Source organism: Pseudorca crassidens, chromosome 6 (genome assembly GCF_039906515.1).
Source record: "Pseudorca crassidens isolate mPseCra1 chromosome 6, mPseCra1.hap1, whole genome shotgun sequence".
Taxonomy (NCBI): Eukaryota; Metazoa; Chordata; class Mammalia; order Artiodactyla; family Delphinidae; genus Pseudorca; species Pseudorca crassidens.
This window is the reverse complement of record NC_090301.1, coordinates 134,482,954-134,509,666: the sequence shown is the minus strand read 5'-3', so window position 1 is coordinate 134,509,666 and position 26,713 is coordinate 134,482,954. Positions and strand designations below refer to the sequence as shown.

Below are 26,713 nucleotides of genomic sequence, written 5' to 3'. Positions count from 1 at the left end.
ATTTGTAATGAGGTGGATAGACCCAGAGTCTGTCATACAGAGTGAAGTAAGTCAGAAAGAGAAAAACAAATACCGTATGCTAACACATATATATGGAATCTAAGAAAAAAATGGTCATGAAGAACCTAGGGTCAGGACAGGAATAAAGATGCAGACATACAGAATGGACCTGGGGACACAGGGAGGGAGAAGGGTAAGCTGGGACAAGGTGAGCGAGTGGCATGGACATATATACACTACCAAACGTAAGGTAGATAGCTAGTGGGAAGCAGCCGCATAGCACAGGGAGATCAGCTCGGTGCTTTGTGACCACCTAGAGGGGTGGGAGAGGGAGGGTGGGAGGCAGGGAGACACAAGAAGGAAGAGATATGGGAACATATGTATATGTATAACTGATTCACTTTGTTATACAGCAGAAACTAACACACCATTGTAAAGCAACTATACTCCAATAAAGATGTTAAAAGAAAAACAATCCTATTCGTTTTCCCCTGGAGCCCTCCCTCCCACAGACCTCCTTCCTCTTCCCAACACCGGCCTGTGGTTTTGGGGGCCGCTCCCCGCTCCCCCTGCCGGGGTTCCATTTCCTGGACTCCCTTTTTCTTTACTCTTCTTCCTTGTTTTACAGAATCACGTTCTCTAGTAAATTCCTAAGAAAGCACATGGAGGAAGTAAATTTTTGAATCTCTGAAGGAGTGAAAAAGCTCTTATTCACTTGAGTAATTATCCAATTAATTAATAATTTGGAGATAGAAAAGTCCAACCTGCAGAGAGAGAAAATAACGAGGCAGACCCCAAAATAAGAGAGGAAAGATATTAAGAGAGGGTTCTGTTAGCTATTTTGGACTCTTAAATCCGAAAAGGTAAAATCTGGGAGGAGATACAATGAAAACCTGTTGAATTCTGAAGGAGGTGAAGAAACGTAGCATCACTTTGCTCATCACACTTTACAATATAATTACTCACCTGCCAACATTGAGACCGGAAAGGAATAGTTTCAAGGGGGAAACAAGAGAAATACTAGTCTAGTTTATAGGATGAGAAAGAAAAAGAGGGCACTCGATCGTACAATCAGTTCGAAGCACAAAACGTCATCAAACACTTACTGGGCCCCCAGGACGCCCCGCAATCAAAGGCGAATGGACGCGGGTCCTGCTCCCGGAGCTCACCGGCTCCAAGGAGTCAGAGTGGCCCGAGGCGGGAGCGCGTGGGGAAGGCAGCCGCCAGGTCATGATGGACCACCAGCGGCGGCAGGGGCCCCCGGGACGCGGCTGCACCCGGTAAGTCATCCTCACAGAGCAGAGAGGATGCGAACGGACGAGACGGAGCCGATGGGGGCCTGAGGGCCGGCTGAGGGCAGGGCTGGCGTGGCTCCCATGGTGCGTCTGCTCTGGGTGCCTCGATAGCTCCAAGCACAAGGAAACGAGATGTAGGCCTGGGAGCTGAGGTGAGAGAAGTGTGGTTGAGCAAGACTGGGTTTGTGACGCGGTAAGACAGCCAAAGAAGCTCACACGGTAAGAGGGAGCAGGTCCAGAAGACCAAGGGCCAGAGACAGAGCCTCGGGGAACGACCCGCTCAGGCTGGGAATAAGAGCGTAAGAAAGACCCACGCCAGAGGAGGGACCTTGCGCGAGGAGGAGCCAGCCACGCGAGAAGGAGCCAGCCACGCGAGAAGGAGCCAGCCACGCGAGAGGAGCCAGCCACGCGAGAGGAGCCAGCCACGCGAGAAGGAGCCAGCCACGCGAGAGGAGCCAGCCACGCGAGAGGAGCCAGCCATGCGAGAGGAGGGGCCTAGCCACTGGAGGGACCATGCGAGAGGAGAAACGTCTAGAGAGGTGTGGTGGGAACAGCGAAGGGTGGGAGCCAAGGCAGGGAAAGGGACAGGGTGTCCTGGCACGGAATGCTTCCAAGAGGCTGGGGTCCCATGGGTGTCCTGCCCAGTTTGACCAGGACAGTCTGGGTGTGTGCCTGCTACCTTGATCTCGTTATTCATTAACGTCCAGCTCCTGTCATCAGTCACGTGGTCCCCGGGTAGACCAAAGACTGCACCCTGTCTAGTGAATGTGGCAACACAGGCTCTGGTGACTGAAGCCCGTGGGTGGCGCGTGGGAGCCAGGGTGCGGCTGGCTGAGAAATGGGCAGAGGTGGAGGCAGGGGTCGTGGGTGAGGACTGGGCTGCCTCTGTGTCATCTCAGGACACAGGTCACTGAGCATGGTAGGGGCGGGGGTGGGAGCACAGGTGTAGGGATGGCCGTGGGCCGGAGCAGAGCCTCTGTTCCGCCTGGTTGTGTTGTGGACAGGATATCTGTGTACCCCAACGAATACATTGATGCCCTAACCCCGGGTGTGGCTCTGTTTGGAGACGGGCCCATAAGGAGGTAATTAAGGTCAAATGAGGTCTAAGGGGTTGGGGCCCAGATCTGATAGGTTAGTGGCCTTATGAGAAGAGACACCAGAGGGCTCACTCTCTCTCTCTGCCCGCTCAGAGGAAAGGCCATGTGAAGGTAAGGCAGCTGTCTACAAGCCGTCCGGGGAGGGAGGGCTTCCCAGAACCCGACCATGCTGGCCCTGGATCTGGGACTTCCAGCCTCCAGAACTATGAGAAGATAAACGTCCACTGTTTAAGGCCCCCAGTCTGTGGTGCTCTGTTATGGCAGGAGGAAGGGCACAGGAGGGTACGATTCAGACACATCTGTGAGAGCAAGATGTTGCTCAGAGGAAGTTCTTCCCCTGACTCTCAGGAAACGGGAGGTAGACCCGGTCTGTGGAAAATGAAAGAGGAGGTGGCGAGGTCAGAAATCTGAGAAGACACCACGGGGAGCCTCTGGGAGCCAAGGTAAAGGGAACTGATGTGGGGCACGAAGGGATTCTGAAGCCTGGAAAACTCAGGAATCCTGGCAGCACGACGGGCAGGACATGATGCACCGGGGAGGTCCCTTCCCCAGAGGCCCCTTGGACTCTGTCAGACAGGGCCTGTTGAAGCTGGGTGGGTCCCAGGAGATCCCTGTTTTCTCACGTCCTCTCGAATGCTGGGCAGCCCTCTGTTTGTCATGTAAGCAAGCAGATAGGATCTGAGTGTTGTGGGGCTTGCCTTGGGCTGCAGGTTTTTCCAGAGCCCGAGTGAAGGTCAGTGGTGAGAAACCTCAGCTTGCTAAGGGCAGGGGTGCAGACACCAAACCAGGGGCCACTGCAGGGGCCGCCCTGTGGGCAGAGCTCTAATCCTGGTTATTAAGTCTGCGCTTTCAACAAGGGGTGCCAGGAAGAAAGCTCTGCCTGTCCCTGGCATGCGGGGAATACTGGGGACGGGACAGAGGGAGGGGAACTCTATAGCATCTCCTAAAGGGGGTGCCAAAGCCTAGAGGACTCCCCTAAACAGTGTGGGAAGCACACCTCCTGTTGGACTTCGTGACCCCAAGCTCATCTCTGGCCCCTTCATTAAAATGCTGTGTCCTAACAGTATTTTGTTTATGTTTTATGAAGTGATTAGATTAAACTGAAATCAGTGTCATTTTGCGGTTTGGGAGAGAATTTCATGACAGCGCCTTGGGCACCAGAAACCAGAGCGGCCTCTCTTTGGGAGCAGACCACATTCTGGCTAAGAACAGCTGGGTTTGGGTCCTCACGCCACCGTGTCCAGCTGGGTGACCTTGACCAGTGGCTTCACCTCTCTCTGAGCCTCTGTGTCATGTGCACAATGAGGGTACTGATTGTTGGTGTGAGAAGTAAATCAGTGCCAGGAAGGACTGAGCAGAGTACCTGGTGTGAAGTAAGTGCTCAGTAAGGGAAGCCTTCACCATCATCACCATCATCGTCATCAGTCACGTTAACTTAGGGACAGTAAACACTCAAAAAGAAACGCACAGATACTTCCTCAGAATATTGTCCAAAACTCCCAGTGACTTTCCTCTAAGAGGCCACAGTAGCCAGATCCTCTGGTGGCCTTTGCAGGCCTTCCTAAAATTCTGCTCACCCAGATGCCACAGAGCTCGTCAGCCTCTGGGTCCAGACGTAGCCCACAGAGGGGCGGGGACCACCATGTGTGCCAGACCCCATCCTTCGAGTTTCTGTGTTTCTGCGCCGTCAACTGAGACGGAATGAAGGGGCGGGGGGGAAGGGAGGGTGGAGAAGCCCAAGGAACCCATGCCCTGCAGAAGTCTTCTTGTCTGGAAATGGGTCTCCATCGGGTACACCTGCTTCTGTCCTCCGGCTCAGATTCCCTGTCACCAACCCCACTACCCTGAATCCAACATCCAGTGTCACCTATTGTGAATCCTGTTCGCGCATTTCCCCTGAAACATTACATTTAAGACAGCGGTTCTCAACCAGGGCAGTTTTGCCCTGCCTGCTCCCCAAGGGCATTTGGCAATGTCTGGAGACACTTTGTGTTGGAACGACTTGGAGAGATGGCACTAGCTTCTGGTGGCTAGAGTCCAGGGACGCTCCCAGCACCCCTTGTGAAAAGCCCAGGTTTAATATCCAGGATTACAGCGTCAAAGTTAAGAAACCCTGCTTGAAGGAAAAAGCAGCCCTGCACCCCCCTTAACTCAGGTTCTCGGATGGGCAGCTTGCCAGATGCCCTGGATTAAAAAGCCCTCCCCTGAGTGACTCCTCCTCCTTTGCTGACGTATCTGTGTACAATTTTGTAAGCAACGATTGCTTTCAAGATGTCATGCTTCACTACCTGTTGCTATATGAAACTGTCCCAGCTGAGGACAGCCACTATGGATAGCACCTTCATTTCATTCACTCATTCATGCATTCATTCAGCCCACACACACTCATTGACTCCCCCTTACGCTGGGACAGGCTCTAGGGATAAAGGATGAGCGAGACTAAGTCTCAAGGCTCAAGCTCGAAGTGAACATATCGGGAAGGACAGATGTGCTGGTGAATAATAGCGTTCCAGGTAGAAGTCCTCATGAGAGACACGGGTGGGGACAGGCGAGGTGTGGCCGGGGTTTCCTACCCAGGTCTAGAAAACTGCCCCATCAGCCATCAGCACTTGTTAGTCCACTGGCAAGGGACCCTCCCGACATCACCCTGTGGAAAGGCAGGGGAGGGGATAGTAATAAGCATTTGGCCTTAGTGACTGCCCCCCCCCCCCGCAATTAGAAATATGCCTATGATTTCCCTCAAGAGGGAGCACAAAATGAATACAGAATTGTTTGAATGCCCTTCAATTTCAAAATCGAATGTCTGACGCCTCAAACAAACAGGAAAATAAAAAGCAGCGTTTCATAGGCTGGGAAATAGTCCAACCGAAGTAGTCAGTTCCACTCCTGTTTGTTGAAGGAGTTCTCTGCCAAGAAGTGTGAACCTCAGGTCTGGATAAGCCCATAAAATCACCAGAGAACCAAGACTTACACACAGGAACCCACCTCGAAGAACACAAAGCGGTACCGGAGTGCATGAAAATGCACGTAAAGACAAAGGGCGTCCCGGACAGAGCTCTGGGCTCTATTTTCAGCGCTGCCACAAACCAACTGATGTGGAGAAGGTCCCTGCTCTCTGTGGGTCTCAGTTTGCTCCCCTGTAAAAGGAGGTAACTGGACCAGGGCATAATAAAACATCCTTCCAAGGCACACAGAAGACTTGAACCAAGGGGAGGCTCTCCTTTCCCCTCTGTTTATTCCTGAGATAACACCGGGGTCCCCTTGAGATTAAAATGTAGGTTGAACCTCAGTCCTGAAGCCCAGCTACCTGGAGCGGCTGCCTCCCAGCCCTGGGCACCGAATCACAACACACCTGGAGGCTGCACTGGGCTTCGAACCGTCCCCACCGTCTCAGGTGGCGTTTCCCCGAAGTGGGAGCTCAGACTAACGAGCGGGTGCTGTTGCCCTAGCACCTTCCAACTCCAGCCCTAGGACAAGAGGCTCCAAGTTACAAGCGAGCTGGGAACAGAGCCCCAAACGCCAGCCTGGATGCCACAGAGTCGCCCCTACTGCGTGCCAACACTCCCGTCAGCTCGGGAAGCAGGTCTTTCTTGCAGTCAAACAGGATAGGACTACAGGAAGGCAAGGTCACTGGACGCCAGGAAGGACTTGCCCAGGACAGAGACCGCAGACTCAGAATTAGGTCCCCAAGTGCTCTCCCTGGGAAGTTTCTTGGGACAGACGCCCCGGCGGCCAGTTTGGAAGGCTGGTGGGAAAGAGTGGTTCTGGAATCTGTGCGCCCACTTCCCAACCCCCCGCCCTCGCTTCCAGCCAGCCAGTCTGGGTGCAGCCACTTTCCCATTCACAAATCCCACAGGGAGAGGCCCGGATTCCCTGGAGTTTCCGAGAAAGAAAGAAAAACACGCCACCCACTGCTGCCTTCTCTGTTCTCGGCCAGCTCCTCCCTGGGCCTGGTTTGGGGAGACCAGCTGCTCCCAGGAGTCCCCAGACACACAGACATTGGGGAGCCAAACCCACAGGAGAGACGAGGGGGAGAGCCGCAGACGCGCTCCCATCACAGAACCAGCAGCTGCTGCGGCCAGAGCTTTCGGAGGTCTCCCCATCCGCAGCCGGGTGTGTGTGCAAATGTCAAGGCTTTGGAGCAGACGGATTGGGTTCCAGTTGTCTTTTATCGGGGCAAGATTTTTGGTCTTTCCAAGTCTCGCTTTTCTTGTCCGCAAAGTGAGGGTGAAAACATCAACCTCGAAAGGCGATGATGAGGTTTCAAGGAGATAACGCAGGCAAAGCGCCCGGCACACAAAACGCACGGCCAGGGGCGGCTCCAGAACTCCGCCTAGGAGGGCCCCGGAGGCGCAGCCGGGAGGAAGGGGTGGTTTGGAGGGCAAGGGGGTTATCTCAGCGCTGCCTGCGCCCAGGCTCATGCCGATGGTGTTTTGGAGGAGCGGGCCGTCCGGAGAGGAGCGGAGAGAGATCGTAGCTGTGGGGGACGCATGCGGAGGAAGGGCTCCCACTCCCCAGCGGAAGATCGGCCCCCACCCCCACCCCGCGTGGGACCCGCGGAGGCGCGCGTACTCACGGCGTGCGCGGCACAGGCAAGCAGCAGCAGCGGAGGCAGGAGGGCGCGCATGGTGCCGCGTGCGCTCCCTGGGCGCCCCGACGGCCGCCTGCCCGCGCGCACCACCCGTTTCGGGCTCAGCGCTCCCAGCCTCCTCTCGGACCCTGGTCGGCCCCCGCGCCCCGGGGAGCCATGGCCCCACCCGGGACTTCGCCTCCTCGGACTAGGTGGCCGCGAGCCACGCCGCCCGGCCGGTTGATAAGGACGCGGCGCGGCGTGCAGTCCTCCGCCCACCGCGGCTGGCTGGGGGCCCGCGCGGAGGTCGGCGGCGGAAGAGGCAGAGGGAAGGCGCGGCCGCAGCGGCTCCCACGGGCTCGGCCTGCCCCGCCGCCACACCCCCACGGACGGAAAGAGCCCTCCCCAAAGCCCGGGTCAGCCCCGCCGCCGCTGCGCGGCGTGCGCCACCTTTTCGAGCCTCTGTTCTCCGGAACAACACGTCTAATAATACCCACCTACCTTCCGGTGAAAGAAGGTTGGGCGAGTGCCCTGTGACACAGCGGGCGCTTGGGAAATCGCTATGACATCTATTCTGGCGGGCAGCTACTCTATTTCCGATTTTCACTTTATTTTTCTTTCTGATTAGTTACACACGCTCATTCCAGAAAGTTGCACACCCATCACACTGAGAAGCCTTTGATGATCAGGTGAGACGGAGGAAGACCGTCCGGTGTACCCAGGCATTTGGGGCTGTGCTGGAGGTTTTGTGCTTCCTGGTGTCCCCGGGAGGCTATTTCAGCATCAGGCAGGTGTGCCCGGCAGCCGCTCATGCTGAGTCTGAGGCCTCAGATGCCCTGGTTGGCTTTTGGCCTCTCGGTACAAGGCATCTTCAAATGGCTTTTGTAGACCCAAGTTTTTCTTTTTCTGCCCTGGTGCCCATTCCCTTTCCTCGTGTCTCTCCTATCTAGACCTTTCTCTCAGGCACTTAAGGTCCGTCAGCTCATTGAATTCCCCCTCCCCCCACCCGCTCCTGCACACGTGGAGGTGAGGCGAGCTCTGCGTGATTGACGCATTTGGGATAAGGATTGGCCTGAGGTTCTGCGGGCGTGCGCACACACACGCACACGCACGCACGTGCACGCACAGTGCTCCCACTAGCAGAGAGCCTATAACTGGATTGCCCTGGGCCAGGCTGTCATTGGAGGTCAAGGTTCTGACTGCCTTGATCCAGTGTGGTCAGTGGCAGGTGGTGGTTTTTATCTCATTCCAGGCCACAAGTATAAGCCACATTCTCCAACATTATCAGTGACAAACCCACTTGCCCACAAGTATAAGCCATATTCTCCAAGACCAAAGTTATCACTAATAAAAGTGATATTGGGCCCCATCTGTCTTAATCGTATTTCTCAACTTGTTCAAGATTCAGGCTGGAAAAAAAAGTTATCAACTGGGTTTCCCTAAACCCTGACATCATAAACGTGCATTAGAAAGTGCATGAGTTAAAGACGTGCCATTTTTACTGTATAGACTTTCGTGTTACTTGAATAGTTTCTGTAACCACTGTGTCGTGATTGCCAGTGAAAAAGCAAAACGACATTTGTTCTGGGCAATTCAATCAATTTCTGGCCTGTGGCAAACCATTCTTCCTTAAATAGGATGCTCTGTCTCTCAGAGTATTGAGAAAAAGATCTGAAATGCTCTGTGGGAAGCCGTGGATGCAGTCAGTGGCTCTGTAAAACCTGCCTGAGAAAACAATTTGAGAATAGGAGTGGAAGGGAGAAGGTAGGAAACTAACCATGTGTTTAATACCCGCCATGTGCTAGGGAGTCTTTTAGTAATTTGGGGTGTGTTACCATAGCCAATCCTCCAAGACTCAATGAGAGGCATTCACTTTGTCTGATGAATAGGATGGGAACTGGAGGCTTGGGGAAGGTAAACACTTGCCCAGGACTGAGCCCAAAGCCCCGGCCCTGCGTCCTTTGCGGGGCACTAGGATTTCTCTCAGTCGTGAAGATGACTTCCTTACCCTCAGGGTTTCCAAAGCTCTTTTGCCTGCAGCATCTCCTTTGATCCTAGAAACAACTCCAGAGGTCGGTAGGACCAACGATCAGGGGCTGAAGGAGAGGGAGACCCCATGGCTCACATGGTTTCATTGAAAAGTTTAATGAAAGAACACCGTGCGGAGGTGTGGGCAGGACTGAGGGAACCGAGAGGGGACGTGAGGTGGCGGGCTCGGCCGTAGCGGGCCTGACAGGTGACAGAGACCCTCTCCTTGACCAGACGTTGGTCGGGCTCCTCTGAGCCTCTTCTCGACTAGGCTCTGACCTGGCCCCGTCTGTCTTTGGCCTGCACGCCCAGCCTCAGCGAGACTCCGGCCTTCGGTTCCTGGGAATCCTCCCCCCTTGATGTCTGATTGAGCTTCTCGTCCCCCCCCTGTGATGTCTAATCCCACCCTGCCTTCAGCAAGAAGGCTGTTCTCTCAGCTTAGCAGGAAATCTCCCTGTCTTGATGCCTCCTCTGAGTAGTCTTCCATCCACTGCCGCCCTCACCCTGCTCCCTGGCTACGAATCCCCGCTTGTTCTTGCTATATTTGAAGTTGAGCCCCAGCTCTCTGCCCTATTGTAATACCTCTGTTGTAACAGTCTTTTTTTAATAATTTTTATTGGATTATAGTTGATTTACAATGTCGTGTTAATTTCTGCTGTACGTACAGCAAAGTGAATCAGTTATATGTATATCCACTCTTTTTTAGATTTGTTACCCATATAGGTCATTACAGAATATTGAGTAGAGTTCCTTTTGCTATACAGTATGTTCTTATTAGTTATCTATTTTATATATAGTAGTGTGTATAAGTCAATCCCAACTTCCCAATGTATCCCTCCCTCCGCTTATCCCCTGGTAATCTGGATGTTTGTTTTTTGTACAGCCATGACTCTACTTCTGTTTTGTAAATAAGTTCATTTGTACCCGATTCTTAGATTCCACATATAAGCAATATCATATGGTATTTGTCTTTCTCTGTCAGACTTAATAACATCACTTAGTATGATAATCTCTAGGTCCATCCATGTAGCTGCAGATGGCATTATTTCATTCCTTTTTATGGCTGAGTAATATGCCATTGTGTATATATACCACATCTTCTTTATCCATTCCTCTGTCGATGGACATTTAGGTTGCTTCCATGTCCTGGCTATTGTAACAGTCTTGAATAAAGGCTTCCTTACCATTTTAACAAGAATCAGAATAATCCTCCTTTAACAAGGAGCAGAGAGAGAAAGCAGTGTCCCCTGAAGCTGGCAAGAGCTGCCCTTGGGAATGCAGCCCCTGTCACAGCTGTGGCCTGGCAAGGGGTCAGGTTGGGATAAATACCCTGACCTCTCCTCTGCCCGCAGAATCTCCTGGCAGTGTCCTCCATCGGCTGGACCCAACCCAAAGCCAGAAACAAGGCAGACAGAGGGGGAATAAACTGTCCACAGAGTTTAACCTTCTGCGTGGAGAAGGTAGGGTTGAGGCAAAAGGAGAATAACCCCACTTGGATATATCATTGTGCCCATTTAACAGATGAAGAAACCAAAGTGGATGGGGCCAAAGGTCCAGATCACACAGGACTGTCTGTACTGAAACGCTGGTCTTTTGATTCCCAGCCCTGAGTTGTCTCCATCATGCTTATACCCCTTACACCTGAATCTAGTGATGGAAAATCAGAGCAATGATTTACTATCCTTTCGAAGTCCTGGGGGCTAACTGGGCTCGGCAGGCAGTTCTGGTTCGGGGTGTCTCACGTGGTTGCAGTCAGAGTCACCCTAAGACATGCTTGCTTGGATGGCTGGCGCTGGAGTGGCTGGGGTTCCTCGGGGTCCCCCTCTATCTCTGCGTGGATCTCTGCGTGCTCCCTCCACATGGTCCCAGCGTCAGGCAGCCTCAGGGTGCCTGGGCTTCTTTTTTTTCACATGGTCCCAGCGTTAGGCAGCCTCAGGGTGCCTGGGCTTCTTTTTTTTTTTTTAACTTATCTTTTATGTATTATTTATTTATTTATTTTTGACCACACTGTGTGGCATGTGGGATCTTAGTTCCCCGACAAGGGATCTATCCTGCGGCCCTTGTGTTGGAAGCCCAGAGTCCTAACCACTGTACCACCAGGGAAGTCCCCTGCCTGGGCTTCTTACATCGTGGCTCTTGATCCCCAAGGTGCTTGTCCCAAGAGAGAGCCGGTGGACAGTATACCGAAATTTATGACCCAGCCTCAGAGGTCACGCAGTGCTGCTTCCGCTGCTTTCTGTTGTCTAGACAATCACAAAAGCCGGCCCCGGTTCTAGGCGAGGCAGAATAGATGCCGCCTCTTGATGGAAGAGTAGGAAGATCCTGGAGGAGCATGTGAAACCCTAAGTACTGCTAGGTGGGATGTGGAAAGAAACTGTATGTCCACCCTCTAAATTCATTATAACCCCTATGAGCGTCAGAGAGGGGCGTCTATTTGATTTTGATGATTTTCTAGGTCTTCAGTCCTATCCCTTTCTCCAAGTTACACTGCAGAGGTGGAGTGGGGCATATAAACCTAAGTCATGACCGCTTCAAACGCTAGAAGTCATGTTCTCACAACAGTAACTTAAAAGTTACCCTGAAACTCTAATTCGAAAAGATATATGCACCCCAATGTTCATAGCAGCACTATTTACAACAGCCAAGATGTGGAAGCAACCTAAGTGTAAGTGTCCATCGACAGAGGAATGGCTAAAGAAGATGTGGTATACATAAACAATGGAATACTACTCAGCCATAAAAGAAGAATGAAATAATGCCATTTGCAGCAACATGGATGGACCTAGACATCATCATACTAAGTGAAGTAAGTCAGAAAGAGAAAGACAAATACTGTATGATATCACTTATATGTGGAATCTAAAATATGATACAAATGAACTTATTTACAAAACAGAAACAGACTCACAGACATAGAAAACAAACATAAGTTTACCAAAGGGGAAAGGGGGTGGAGGAAGGGCAAATTAGGAGTTTGGGATTAGCAGATACAAACTACTATATATAAAATAGATAAACAACAAGGACCTACTGTATAGCATGGAAACTATACTCAATATTTTGTAATAACCTCTAATGGAAAAGAATCTAAAAAGACTCTCTATCTATAAATTGTATATCTGAATCACTTTGCTGTACACCTGCAACTAACACAACATTGTAAATCAACTATACTTCAATAAAAAAAATTTTTTTAAGTTACCCTGAGGATGGGAGATCCTGTATTTGGTTCCAGGGTAACTTGTTCCCTAACTGTTTCATACAGATATTCTTATCACCCCTGTAAGGCAGAGTGTAAGGCTAAATACGGAAGGGCACCAGCACGTCACCCCAAATATGCCGCTTTGGCATAAGGATTCTTTTGAGCTAAAGGGAACTGAGAAGCAGCAGACACAGGAAAAGCTCTTCACCTCCCCAGAACTGCCCAAAGTAAAGTCCAAAGCTGCCCTTATGTAAAGGAAATTTCCATTTATAAGAAGTCTCTGTAGCAGGAAGAGAGCTACTCCTGAAGACAAGCCTCATCATCCGAGAGAGTCTTACCTGCACAGCGAGACAAACCTCATTCACCATCCAGCCACCCCTCCTTCCTAGCTCGGCTCCCCACCCAGAAGCCCCGAAACCACTTTTCCTTTGTTTAGCCTAAGACAGTATATAAACCTCAATCATCTGGGGACTTCCCTGGTGCCCAGTGGTGAAGACTCCGCGCTCCCAAAGCAGGGGAGCCAAGTTCGATCTCTGGTCAGGGAACTAGATCCCACATGCCGCAACTAAGACCCGGCGCAGCCAAATAATTAAATATTTTTTAAAATAATAAATGAACCCCAATCATCTGGCTGCCTCCTGGACTCTGGTTTCCTTGTGAAAGTCCGTGCATAAGTGGGTAATTAAAACTGTTTGTTCTCTTGTTAATCTGTCTTTTATCAGACCCGATTCGCACAGGCTTCAGCCATTGAACCTGGGAGGGGAGAGGGAATGAGATTTCTCCTCCCCTACAGTGCAAATCCCCACCCCCTACCAAAATGAAATATAAACATTTCCCTGGCATCAAAAGGGAAAGAGAGCTTTTCTTCTCTCCCTCTTCTTTCAACAGTTCCTCTAGAAAACTTATAAATCCCATTTGTCTCTTTGAGATGTATGTAGATCTTTATAAAAGCTCAATAGCCTCTTGCCAGTTTTGCATCCCAGGAATGTCTTTCATGAAGGTCTTGGAACCATCTCTTTGCAATGTGAATGTCAAGGAGGATGGTGCCCTGTCTTCCTAATGCTGTGGGAGTTTAGCCCAAGCACTTGGCTCCAAGTTGTAATTTCCTGCTTGTCAAAAGGATAGGAGAAGTTTTATTTTTCCTTTGTTAAAGACAATTAACATGTGTGCTATGCATTGTATCTGTCTGGCTTTATAAAAGGGTAAGATTTCTATTTGTCTTTGCCATGGGATTGCCAGTGATGTGCATCAGAGTCTGGTTATTAATGGTCACTCAATAATAAAACTGATTCATTCTTTTCTTCATTTTGTGGAGAGGGGTCTCATGGTTGCCTGGAGATTTATGTTTAACTACTTCAACATGTAATTAGGATATATATATATAGAGAGAGAGAGAACTTAGCTAAGCACATCCACTCAGTGCTTATTTATTGAGCAGCTACTGTGTTCCAGGTGCTGTGCCGGACCAATAGAGGCCTGGGGAAATTGCCTGCATGAAGCCCATGGTGCTGTGATTGCACCCCGCTCCCGGGAGGCCTGGAAAGATGACTGAGGCTGGTAGTCAAGACTTCAGAAGTTTGCACAACCACACATTTAACAAACCTATTGGTTGGCTGAAGTAAGCAACTGCAGAATGTATGGTGGGTATCATAAACTGGGATAAATTCTGTGGGAGCGTATACATACTAAAGGACCAGACTAAGCCTTGAGGGTCAATGTATTAGGCTGTCATGTCACTCATCATCTTTGTAGATAAATTACATTTGGATAGTGATGATTTTACAAGGTTCAACCTCCTAGGCGTGTGTTGGTTGTGTCTGGCCAACCGCCATTCCCTCTTCTTCTGCTACAAGGAGCTCCCTTGGCCGTCCCCACTCGCAGACCACGTGGCTTGGGTGGGACTTGCACCACAGGCAACCCAGGCGTGAGCATGTGACCCAGACCTGGGCAAGGAGAGTCGCCCCCGCCAACTGACCACAGTGACTGCTTCAGGGATGGACACACGGCTGAAGCAGGGCCAATAGGAGTGGCACCAACAGAACCTACGTGATGGCATATTATGCAGAAGCTGGTAGCAAGATGGCAGCCTTCCAATGTTATGGAGAGACCCAAGGGACAAAGAAGCCATCCTCTGGCACCTGCCCGCAGCTGTGGTGGACGCCTCGATAGATAGGTAGGTAGGTAGACAGATAGATACGTAGATAAATAGATAGATAATTTTTATTATTTTATTTTATTTTTAAATGTTGAGCATAGTTGATTTACAGTGTTGTGTTAATTTCTGCTGTACAGCTAAGTGAATCAGTTATACATACATATGTATTCTTTTTCATATTCTTTTCCATTGTGGATTATCACAGGGTATTGAATAGAGTTCCCTCAGATAGATAGTTTTTAAACTTTTATTTTTTTAACTTTCGAATTCATTTCTGTCACTTGTAACAAAAAGAGCCCTGCATACACTATGGAAGCTTCCCAGGACAGTGATGCTTGAGCTGCAGGGGTTGGTTTGGGGGCGGGGGGATGAAGAGAGTGCTGGGGGAGGGGTGTGGTGGGGAAGTGAGGAGCTGGCCTGGGGGTCCAGGTCTAAGCCCCCTGAACGAACTACACCAGTGAAACCTCACTGAACTTGCTCTGCCCCTTCAGCTAATCAATAAACCAAACAAAAAGGTCTGTTCTCCCTTGCGTGTGAGCTCCTCTGGGACTCAAGCTAATGCATTATTGATAAGCCATAAATGATGGGGCCGGAATGCTTTCCTATTCAGTGCTGAAGTGCAAAGGTGTACACTGACGTTTGCATGAGGTTTTAGGGCTCGGGCCCACTGGTTACTTTGGTATGGGGGCTGGCTTTTTCAGGAAAGCAGTTTTTACTTCTCTAACTTTCCTCCTCCATTTGTCAGCATCCGTTTAAACATTTGTATGAAATATTATCATTAAAAGAGATCAGATAAAAGATAGCAAATAAAACCATATCTGAAAGACAGCGTTGCTAATGCTCTTCAGGCCTTATCTTCACTGGACGGAGCGAAGAAAGGTCAGGTGCACGCTGGCCTCCCAGAGGCTCCCTGCTTTTCTGCCTACTAAGGCAGTTTGACTTGGCACACAGAAAAGAAGGTTGGCAACAGACAAACTTGGATTCTGTTCCTAATTTAGTCATCAATTACTGTGACCCTGGGCAAGTTACTTTAGCCCTTTAAGCCTCGATTTCCTCATCTGTAAAGTGGGGAAAATAATACCAATCTTTCAGCATTGCATGAGGTTGAAAATAATCCAGTGCAATTAAATTATCTAGCGATACTAATTAAGATGCATGTGGCGGGACTTCCCTGGTGGCACAGTGGTTAAGAATCCACCTGCTAATGCAGGTGACACGGGTTCGAGCCCTGGTCCGGGAAGATCCCACATGCCGCGGAGCAACTAAGCCCGTGCGCCACAACTACTGAGCCTGCGCTCTAAAGCCCATGAGCCATAACTACTGAAGCCTGCTCACCTAGAGCCCGTGCTCTGCAACAAGAGAAGCCACCGCAATGAGAAGCCCATACACCACAATGAAGAGTAGCCCCCACTCACCACAACTAGAGATCGTCCGTGCTCAGCAACAAAGACCCAACACAGCCAAAAATAAATAAATAAAATAAAATAAAATAAAAAGATGTGATACACACACACACACACACACACACACACACACACACACACACACACACTGGAATACTACTCAGCCATAAAAAAGAATGAAATAATGCAATTTGCAGAAACTCGGATGGACCTAGGTATGATCATACTAAGTGACATAAGTCAGACAAAGACAAATATCATATGATATCACTTATATGTGGAATCTAAAAAAATGATAGAAATAGAAACAGAAGTAGACCCACAGACATAGAAAACAAAATTATGGTTACCAAAGGAGCTAGTGGGGGGTTGGGAGATAAATTAAGAGTTTGGGATTAACATATACACACTACTCTATATAAAATAGATAACCAACAAGGACCTACTGTATAGCACAGGGAACTCTACTCAATATCTTGAAATAACCTATAAGGGAAAAGAATCTGAAAAAGGATATATACATATATACGAATTACTTTGCTATACACTTGAAACTAACACATTGCAAATTAACTATACTTCAATTTAAAAAAATTTTAAAAAGGAAATACAGCTTAAACCTGGCTCTCTCCTGGGATACTTGCCCTGTGAACCCAGCAACCATGTTGTGAAGAGGTCCAGGCCACTTGTTGGTATTTTGGGCAAGATCTTCATCTACGCTTGCAGCTGGCAGCTTTAGCGTCAACTGCCTTCCGACAACTTCACCTCCCCGAATTTCGGGTCTTCCAACTGAAGCCCCAGACATTATGGAGCAGAAACAAGCCATCTCTGCTGTGCCCTGTCTGAACTCCTGTCCCACAGAAATCGCGACAGATAGTAAGTGCTTGCAGTTTTTTTTTTAATTTTTTTTTTTTTTTTACTATTTACTTATTTATTGGCCGCACCACGTGGCATGTAGGATCTTAATTCCTGGACCAGGGATCGAACCCATGCCCCCTGCAGTGGAAGTGCAGAGTCTTAACCACTAGACCGTGATGGAATTCCCCATAGTTGTTTTAAGTCACTAAGTTTTGGGGTAATTTGTTATGGAGCAATACATGATGAATACAACATAAATTTTTTTTAAATTCTGCAAGGCAAAAACCATTAACAGCAAAGTCAAATAACAAGTGTTGGAAAAATTTTTGCAACACTTATCAAGGAATGAAAGACAAATTCCCTGATATATAAAGAGCTTCAACAAGTCAATAAGAAAAAGATCAAGAATCCAATGGAAAAATGAGTAAGGGACATGGATTACAGAAAAAGAAACACAAATGTCTCCTAAACATGTGAAAACATGCTCACCTTCACTGATCATTAGAGAGATATAAAATCAAACCAAACTGAAATACCATTTTTCACCTATCAGATTAGCAAAAGTGTAAATGTTTTGTAATATATTCTGTTAGTGAGGCTGTAAGGAAACAAATGACCTCACACTTTGCAAGTAGGAGCAAAAATTAATGCAAAGCCCATGATGGGTGACCCAACAATAGTTATCAATAGGACAGAGGCACAGACCCTTCGGCCTAGCACTTCTACTTTAGGGATGTTTCCTACAGATATACTCACATGTACATGAATGTATATATACAAAAGTCTGTAGAAATGATATATGCATTGCATAAATCATTACAACACTTTTTTTTTTTTTTGGCTGCGTTGGGTCTTCGTTGATGCACACAGGCTTTCTCTAGTTGCGGCGAGCGGGGGCTACTCTTCGTTGCGGTGTGCGGGCTTCTCATTGTGGTGGCTTCTCTTGTTGTGGAGCACAAGCTGTAGGCGAGCAGGCTCAGTAGTTGTGGCACGTGGGCTCAGTAGTTGTGGCTTGCAGGCTCTAGAGTGCAGGCTCAGTAGTTGTGGCACACAGGCTTCGTTGCTCCGCAGCATGTGGGATCCTCCCGGACCAGGACTCAAACCCATGTCCCCTGCATTGGCAGGCGGGTTCTTCACCTCTGCGCCACCAGGAAAATCCTACAACATTGTTTATAATGGTGAAAGATCAGGAACAACCACATATCCAACAATAGGGGACAGGCTACATAAAATACTGAATATACGCAGCCATAAAATAAGAATGAGGAGGTACCTTATGTACAGATACGGAATGACTGTTACAGAACGGTCCATTCGCCGGACTCACAGCAAGCCAACCACTAGATGCCAGGGTTTACAGCAGAGAAAGAGTTTATTCACAAGGAGCCAAGTGAAGAGATGGGAGAACCAGTCTCAGATCCACCTCCCCAAAGGCAAGGGGCTTGGGATATTTATGGGATAAGCAGGGTGGTCTTAGGCGTGAGGAAAGGGGATTGGAGGTAGAGGAAAGGTGAGATAATTGCTGTTCTGTGCAGGTGCATCTCGGATACCTGCTTCTGGATATTCAAAATGGAGGCACTGACCATGATTGGGGGGTGGGGTTTTCCAGTCCTCTGAGGTCAACAGGCCATTCATAGGGCATCTGCACAGGCCCAGTCTTAGGGTCTGTGGTCTCAACCAGCCCCAGCTGGCTCATACAGGGCAGGAGCTGAAAGATCTTGTAAAATAAGTGGGCTGAGTGAGGCTGGGAAGGTATGCAATTAAAGAGAGAGAGAGAAAGGAAGGGAGGGAAGGAGGGAGGGAGGAAAGAAACTAAAGCAAACGTCATCAGTGAAGGCTGTTGACAATGAAGACAGAAGCAAAGTGCTTTACAAGCTGTGCCCTTAGCTATTGTTCTGTAAGACAAGTTCAAGAATTTCTATTAGTTATCAGCTCCTGTGGACTCTGTGGGGCACAGTTTCATGATCACTCAGATTTATTGTAAGTGGAAAAAAGAGGAGACAGAAGAGTGAGCAATTTGGCTTTTAAATGGGGGATGAACTGCTTACAAGTAGAAGCATACATATAATTGCTTGTGTATGCATAGCATATGCCTGGAAAGATAAATAAGAATCTGGCAACATGTGTTACCTCTAGGAAAGGGAACCTGGTGGCTTATGGACAGGGGTAGGGGGGAGATTTTTTTACTTTTGAATTTTGAACCATATGAATATATTGCCTATATTTCAAACACATATGTGTGTGTGTGTTCTAAATATATATGTGTGTGTGTGTATGTGTGTGTGTATATATATGTGTGTGTATATGTGTGTGTGTATATATATGTGTGTGTATATGTGTGTGTGTATATATATGTGTGTGTATATGTGTGTGTATATATATGTGTGTGTATATGTGTGTGTATGTGTGTATATACATGTGTGTATGTGTATATATGTGTGTTTGTGTATATGTGTGTGTATGTGTGTGTATATATATATGTGTGCGTATATATATGTGTGTGTTCTAAATATATATATGTGTGTGTATACATATATATATTGTGTATATATATGTGTGTGTTTGCGTATATATATGTGTGTATATGTGTATATATATGTGTGTGTGTATATATACTGTGTGTATATATATGTGTGTTTGTGTATATATGTGTGTGTGTATGTGTATATATGTGTGTGTGTATATGTGTGTGTGTGTGTGTATATATATATATATATATATATATATATAAGTTTAGGACTCTCTTGGCATAATTCATTAATGACTTAATTCTCTGAATATTTTGGAGGTCCCACCACGTGCCAGGCAGTGTGCAAGGTGACGAGTATATGGTGGTGAGCAAGTCAAACTTTGCTGAGCTTATGGTCTAGGAAGACAGAGGTCAAAGAGGTAAAGCCATCGGTCTAGAATCACACTGCGAAAAATGCAATGAAGGAAAAGAACCTGGGGCTGGGAGAGAGGATGATGGGGTAGGACATGAATTAGCTAGGGAAGCCAGGAAAAGCCCCTCTAAGGAAGGGATCCTTAGGCTGAGTAGGACTTAGCCAAGTTTTCCATTATTCATTGCTGCAGCTAGATGTATCCCAGAGCTTGCAGGCTTGAAACAACAACCATTTTATTCTATTGCATGAATTCTGGGGTCAGAAATTCCGGCAGGACTGCACTGGGCCGTTAAAGTAGTCCCAGACCCACCCAGATTCAAAGGGAGGGCACAGGGTCCCCACTTCTCATGGGAGGAGTGTCAGAGAACCTTCAGCCAGCTTTAACTCACCACACCAGGCAAAGGGCTGTGGGGGGAGAAGAGTGGAGCCAGGGGTGAGGGAGAAGGTGGAGAGAGGGGCCAGCAGTCAGGTCCTGCAGAGCCTTGAATGTTGTGTTAAGGATTTTGAATTTTATTTTCTGCACAATGTGAAGCCACCGAGGAGTTTCAGGCAAGGAAATTCACCGCTCCCCTGTGCATCAGCTTGCATGCCTCTTGTCACACCCATTTTATTGCATTAGTTTGGCAGAGGCTGGGATACCCTTGTATTCTGCTCACTGCAAACACTAAGTGAAATAAATGTGAAATACGTAAATGAATCGATTAAATAATTGATGATCTAGAACAGCTGGAATTGTACGGCATCAGTTCAGTCATTTCCAAACTTGAATGTGTCCATGAATCTCCTGGGGAGGGGCTCTTATTAAAATGCAGATTGTGATTCGGGCGTTCCGAGGTGACCTGAAATTCTGCATTTCTAACAAGCCTCTGTGCTACCACTTTTGATTAGTGAGTGTTTAGAAATCATTGTATGTCAGAATGTTTTCAGCTGAAAGAAAGAGGTCATGGGATTTGGGTACCAAACAATCAGAGTTGAGATGACGTCATCCAGGTGGAGTCTCATTCCTGCTCTGCTATCCTCACCACCGCCACCTTCACCATAACACTAGGACCCCTCAATGCCTCTGGGGGCTGCTGCACTTCCAAGGAATCACTTCTGGATACTACACTGTCCAGAAAGAGAAAGATACTGTATATCTCTTTCTTAGGAGAAAGGAAGCCTTTTTCCAGGGTCCCCTGGAAGCCTTACTCTAATGTCTCTGTGGCCAGAATTGAGTTACGTACTCAACCATAAATCAATCGTGGGCAAGAAGATTGGGAATTCGATGATTGGTATAGACTAATCAGAATCTAAGTGGGGTCTACGGAACTGGGGATTAGGGAGAAATCTTAGCAAAGCTGCGGTTCTGTTTGTAAGAAAGTGGAAGCAGGTGACCAACAGTGAACACTACACAATAATATGCAATTTGCTTAATTGATTGTACAGAGACCTACATGTTATATGTATATCCCTATCTATCTATCTTTACATATAAAATAGGGAATTTGGCAAATTTATTTAAAAACTTAAGGGAAAATCAGGGAATTCCCTGGTGGTCCAGTGGTTAGGACTCTGCATTACCACTGCTGAGGGCCCAGGTTCGATCCCTGGTCCAGAAACTAAGATCTTGCAAGCTGCGAGGTGTGGCCAAAAAAACAAAACAAAACAAAAAACTTAAAGGAAAATTTTAAAATGTCACCCGATACCCCTTAAAAAGTGTATGGAGATAAGCATTTGATGGTTTGATCTCAGGTGGAAAGGTCCGGGAATATGGGAAACATAATACTTGTTCTGAAATCTACATCCTTGTTGGGGCAACAAAACAGAAAAGTAAAAAGCAATCTACTATATAAGCAAGTGAATTAATTTTTTTGCCCACTTGACCAACAGTTACTGGGTACTCACTCTGAACAAAGAACTGTGCCAATGGCTGTGGGAGATGCAAAGATAAGGCATGGTCTCCTCCTCCTAAGAATTCTGCGGCTTCAAACACACACATAATGATGTGTTTGGCATGTAAAAAGTGCCCCCAAAGATGACAAAACAAAGTGAATAGGAGCCCAGAGGAAGGAAACAGTCCTTGTGGTCTGGATGCTTAAGGAGCAGGTAGAGGTTACACCATCTCTACTGATACCCTTGAAAGATAGGGAGATTCTTAATCAGGGATGATGGTAGGGAGAAGGGAGGTGCTGGAAAATGGGAAGATGGGAAAAATGAGCATTCCAGGGTGGGTGAGGGGGAGGGGCACAAAAGCGCATGCAACACAAGTGATGTGGATTTGGGAAAGGCAGGTATCCTTATTGGATTCCTACGATAATCGCTTATCAACATGAAGGCATAAATAACATCAAGCAAGTGCCAAGTCATACAAGGAGGGAGCAGGACAAGGGCAGCTCCCAGGAAGAGAGACCTGAGCTGTCTGTGTAAGGAAAAATGTCCATGCATGAGCAGGGTGGAGCAAACAGGGCAAGAGGTCTGGGGAGCTGGCCCAGTTTCATGGTTTACAATCCCTAAATACCATTATTAAACAGAAACAGTTTCTTCAATGAATAAATTGCAACAACAACAAAAAGACATGGAGAGAGAATCTATTGATGAAGAGACCTAAAGGACATATCAATCTATTGTAATGTGTGGATTCTATTTGAATTGTGATTCAAAGTGTCAAACTAAAAGAATATTTTATGACGTTTATGAGACAATTGAGTACTCAGTATTTGAAGATGTTAAGAAATTATTGTAATGTTTTAGGTACTGATTGTGGTTATATTTTTAAAACGAGGCCTTTTTTTTTGGAGGTATATTCTGAAATATTTATTGTTGATACGATGTCTGGGATTTCAGACATGAAAAAAATACAGGGAGTAGAGGAAAGGTATAGATGAAACAAGATTGGCCATGATTTGATAATTGTTGCAGGTTGGTGTTGAAGGTTAATCATACTATTCTGCCTGTATATGTTTGAAATTTGTCATAATAGAAAGTGTATATGTTTGAAACTTGTATATGTTTGGAATTTGTCATAATAGAAAGTGTAAAATGAACTATATTACAGTAGGATGTCTAGGACTGAATGTCCCTCGGAGAAGCTCCACCCACTGAGCTTGGTAGGCCCCGCCCCCTTCGGCCCCGCCCCACCCCTTCAGCTTCAGCTCCGCCCCGTCAGCTTCAGCACCACCCCCTTAAGCCCCGCCCGTTTCAGCCCAGCTCTCCCGCCATCTGCTCTCAGGGTATGCAGTTTATGGTGTGTTCCGACTTCCTCATGTCCGCTCGGGAATTCGTTGTCTTCACACGCTATAAGTCGCTCTCTTTGTTCTTTCCCAGGCCGCAGAGACTGCTCCGAGTCCCCAGAACTGACCCACGGCCTCCAGACCTCCAGCAGCGGCCTCCCGGGTCCCCCCACGTCCCAGGGGAGTTTGGTCGCGTCCGGTCGTGACCCAGGGAGCGCGTCCGCGTCGTCATGGCGACGCTCGGGGAAGGTGGCGGCGCCCGCGGAATCCCACCCGGGAACCCGCTCCGGGGTGAGCGGCCTGGGACCTGGGGTCGTGAAGGCAGCCTGAACCCCGGACGGGTGTCCAGCTGCAAGTCAGCCTGGGTGGGGGGCGGAGGAGAGCTCGGGCCCAAAGGGTTAAATGAGGATGCGGGTGGCACGTGGGTCTGGGTTCGACCCTGCTCTGGGGTAAAGGGGTGCTGAGGGGAGCAGGCGTTGGCCAAGGGTGAGAGGGCCTGCCCCGTAAAGCATGGGGCCGCAAAACCGAGGATGCCTGGCGGGGGGGGGCGGGGGGGAGGTGGGGGGAAGGGGGACAGTTCACCTTGGGGGTGAGTGACCTGGGATGGGAGCTTGGATGACAACGGTTTAGCTATTGTGTCTCCCTGAAGTACAGGCAGGGAAAGTGAGGGGAGGGGCTGGAGAGTGAACCGGGGTGGGTGCTGAAGGGGTGGAGGGGAAGGAGCTGGGCGAGGTGAATCTTCAGCCATGCTGGCGAGAGGGGATGGGCCGAGAGTAGAAAGGAGAACCTTCCTTCAGAAAGTGATTGTTAAGCACCTCTTCAATGTGGTCAGTGTATTTTGCTTGATGCTGTACTCTTTGGGGACTCTAAAGCTATGAGCCTTCTCAAAACAAAAAACAAAAGAACACACGTAAAGATCCACACGTGATTTCACGTCAGTCTCAGGGGCTTCACAGAGCAGCCCCCAAGCTTAGAGACGCAGCTGTGGGAGATATAAAGATGTGTGGGATTTGTAAAATGCCATCACAAGGCAATACATTATTAATGCCAGAAGTAGTGGAGGCAGCAATTGCTAAAGAACGTTAAGGGGCATTGGGATCAGTGTGAACTTTATGAAGGCAAGCCTGGCAAAGGGTGTGACGGAACCGGGACCCTCGGTCCTAGGACAGAGCTCCTAGGAAAGCACCCAGTGGCGGGGGAGGAGGTCTATGGCTCTCCACCTCCTCTCCCCAGAGAGGGGCCCAGGAAGGTGGCTCAAAAATGCCAGTGTCTGGGCTTCCCTGGTGGCGCGGTGGTTGGGAGTCCGCCTGCCGATGCAGGGGACACAGGTTCGTGCCCCGGTCCGGGAAGATCCCACATGCCGCGGAGCGGCTGGGCCCGTGAGCCATGGCCGCTGAGCCTGCGCGTCCGGAGCCTGTGCTCCGCAACGGGAGAGGCCGCAGCAGTGAGAGGCCCGCGTACCGCAAAAAAAAAAAAAAAAAAAAAATGCCAGTGTCTCCCAGTGTTGAAGGGTTTCATGGTCACGTCCATCCAAGAAACTGATTCGGAGAAATCTCAGAAAGAAAAGCTCCGTTTAACTGCTGACTTCAATATTTTCCAAACTTCATCAACTGTGAGAGCCTCAGGAAGCATCAGGGCTACATTTTGGGAAAAGCTCTTGAACAGAATGAAGGACCACGGAAGGGTTTTGAGCAACGGCACAGCACTGGGTTCCATGTGTGACACAAGATGAATGGGACCACCTGTGTGGGAACGGAGCGGCGAGAGAGGAGAGGCGGGGGTGGGGGGGGGAGCCCTGAGCCACAGTAAACCACACAGTGACAAGAAGTACATTTGTCAAGGGTTGAGAAAAAACAGTGTGTGGTTTCCTGTGGATGATTATACGACTACTGTTTTCTTCCCAGGAAATGACCTTTGGCTCTAAAAAGAAGGCTCCATTTTTCATAAAATGGCAGCGGTGAAAACCCCCAGCAGAGAAGTAAAGAATGCTGAAGAACCATTTCATGATGTATCGCCCCTCCTTTTAAGGAGCCTAGTGGAGGAACCCAAGAAACCAAAAGAAGTACCTAATCACCTCCTGGAATCAAGTAGGTGGTTAGGAAACAGATTTGCTTTACAACTCACATCTTCCCAGAGGATCCAAAGTCCAGAAAGCATAAAGGAATGTTGGGTGATTTATCTGTATTGTTTTACAGGCTGGTGATAGTGTTCATCATTAAGAACAATGGTTCCATTTAGATCCATCCACTTCACTGGTAGACTTTTTTTTTTTTTAATATTTATTTATTTATTTTTGGCTGCATCAGGTCTTAGTTGCAGCACATGGGATTTTCCGTTGCGGTGTGGGCTCTTCGTTGTGGTGCTCGGGCTTCTCTCTAGTTGTGGTGGCGGGTTTTCTCTCTAGTTGTGGCGCTTGGGCTCCAGAGCGCGTGAGGTCTGTAGTTTGCGACACGCGGGCTCTCTCTTTGAGACGCGTGAGCTCAGTAGTTGTAGTGCGTGGGCTTAGTTGCCTGGCCACATGTGGGATCTTGGTTCCCTTGACCAGAGATCAAACCCGCTTCCCCTGCATGGGAGGAGCGTGGAGTCTTATCCACTGGACAGCAGGGAAGTTCTGTACCTGGTAGACTTTTGTGGTGGAAATTGGTCGCCAAGTTCTGCCACCTCCACTTCCTCCAATATCTTTCCTCCCTGTCCCCATTGCATCCTCAGCAGGTCACCAGGACTATTGCAGGGCCCTCCTCCCTGGCCACACTCTTCACAGCCCTGGCATTGTCCTTCCTAGAATCCATGCTGGCTCCTGCCCCCATCCTGTTTGGATGCTCTCAGGGGATCCCCTGTGTGCAGTTCCTTTGCTTGGCACTTGGCCCTCTTTGCTGTCGGTCTAAGCCTGCCCACCCAGGGCCCCTCCAGTCCCCCAGCTCCGGCCATGCCTGTTACTCCTGCTTCTTCAAGGATACGTGCCTTTTCCCACGCGCATCCCTGAGCCTGGAAAGCCTGTTAAATCCTATGGCTGTTGTGCAGAAGGCTAATCATTTTGCCTGCGGTCTTCTCACTGAATCTATCACATCATCATGATACCGTCTATGTCCATTTTACTGTTGGGGAAGCTGGAGTGGCCCAGCTAAGCGGAGAGGTGGTGTTCAGCTGTTGCAGCCCAGTGTCCCGCTCCCTACGTCCCACTAGCTTGCTTCCCACTTGCCGTTCAAGGCCCATCACAAATGCTGGAAATGCAGCATTTGCTGTGGCTCTGTTGTCACTGAAGAACACACTGAGTGCGAGTTAGTATACTTGACTATTTCTGGGCATTAACAGAAAAATGCCCATTTTACATCTGTTTTGTGGCCCTACAAACAAAATCTTCAGCATTAAAAAAAATTACCAAGGGACTTCCCCGGTGGTCCAGTGGGTAAGACTCCACGCTCCCAATGTAGGGGGCCCGGGTTTGATTCCTGGTTGGGGATCTAGATCCCGCGTGCATGCCGCAACTAAGAAGCCCACATGCCACAAGTAAGACCTGGTGCAGCCAAAATAAATATAAATAAATAAATTTTTTAAAAATTACCAAGTAATGTTCAATACTTAAAAGTAATTACCAATACTTACAAATTTACCAAATAAACTACGGAGATCATAATCCCCCTGAGACCCCACCCTTACCCCAGTCCAGCCCTTCAGTTTGGCCCACAGTTGATGACAGTGACCATTCGCCCGCAGAGGAGAAAAACACCAAATGTTTCACACCCACTGTAGATGGGTACGAAACATGGCGGGCGAAGGGTGGGGTCAGAGTGTCAGTAACTCACAAGATTTAGCTATAGCCAAAGGGGAAAGGTCGTCATTTGTAGGAAACTGGACAGGACATTCATACCGCAGGAGGCAGTTTACTGGTCGGAACCAGGCCTGGGTTTGATTTTTAAAAAATGGAAAGAACGGGGGGTTATAAACAGATGCCTGGCGTGAAGCACGGAAGGCACGGAAAGGCTTGTGACCCAGTGTCTTCTCCACACATCTCAG

The 26,713-nt window shown here is 48.6% G+C and overlaps 2 protein-coding genes and 1 non-coding gene across 7 annotated transcripts in view; 2 read left to right on the top strand and 1 right to left on the bottom strand.

The window, feature by feature from the left end:
• SCTR (secretin receptor) overlaps positions 1-4,052 on the bottom strand; it is a 61,098-nt gene extending 57,046 nt beyond the window's left edge. The window contains exons 1-2 of the mRNA XM_067742381.1: positions 3,970-4,052; positions 3,374-3,392 (exon numbers count right to left, since the gene is read on the bottom strand). Of these exons, the coding sequence (XP_067598482.1) occupies positions 3,374-3,392; positions 3,970-4,052 (102 nt within the window). The remainder of the gene's footprint in view (positions 1-3,373; positions 3,393-3,969) is intronic.
• A 16,963-nt stretch (positions 4,053-21,015) lies between these two features.
• Positions 21,016-21,088, top strand: TRNAG-ACC (transfer RNA glycine (anticodon ACC)). The gene has a single exon. It is a non-coding gene; the product is annotated as a tRNA-Gly (tRNA).
• Positions 21,089-22,798: 1,710 nt separating this feature from the next.
• The window catches only part of CFAP221 (cilia and flagella associated protein 221), an 84,194-nt gene continuing 80,279 nt past the window's right edge, over positions 22,799-26,713 (top strand). For 4 of the 5 annotated variants that reach the window (XR_010944535.1, XM_067742364.1, XM_067742362.1 and 1 more), the window contains exons 1-2: positions 22,799-22,990; positions 24,604-24,786. Coding sequence is in view for 3 of the 5 variants with exons in the window: in XM_067742364.1 (XP_067598465.1) it covers positions 24,648-24,786 (139 nt within the window). In the remaining 2 variants the exon portion in view is untranslated. Of the gene's footprint in view, positions 22,991-24,603; positions 24,787-26,713 lie in introns of those variants that run through there. The other variant, XM_067742363.1, reaches the window with a different exon arrangement.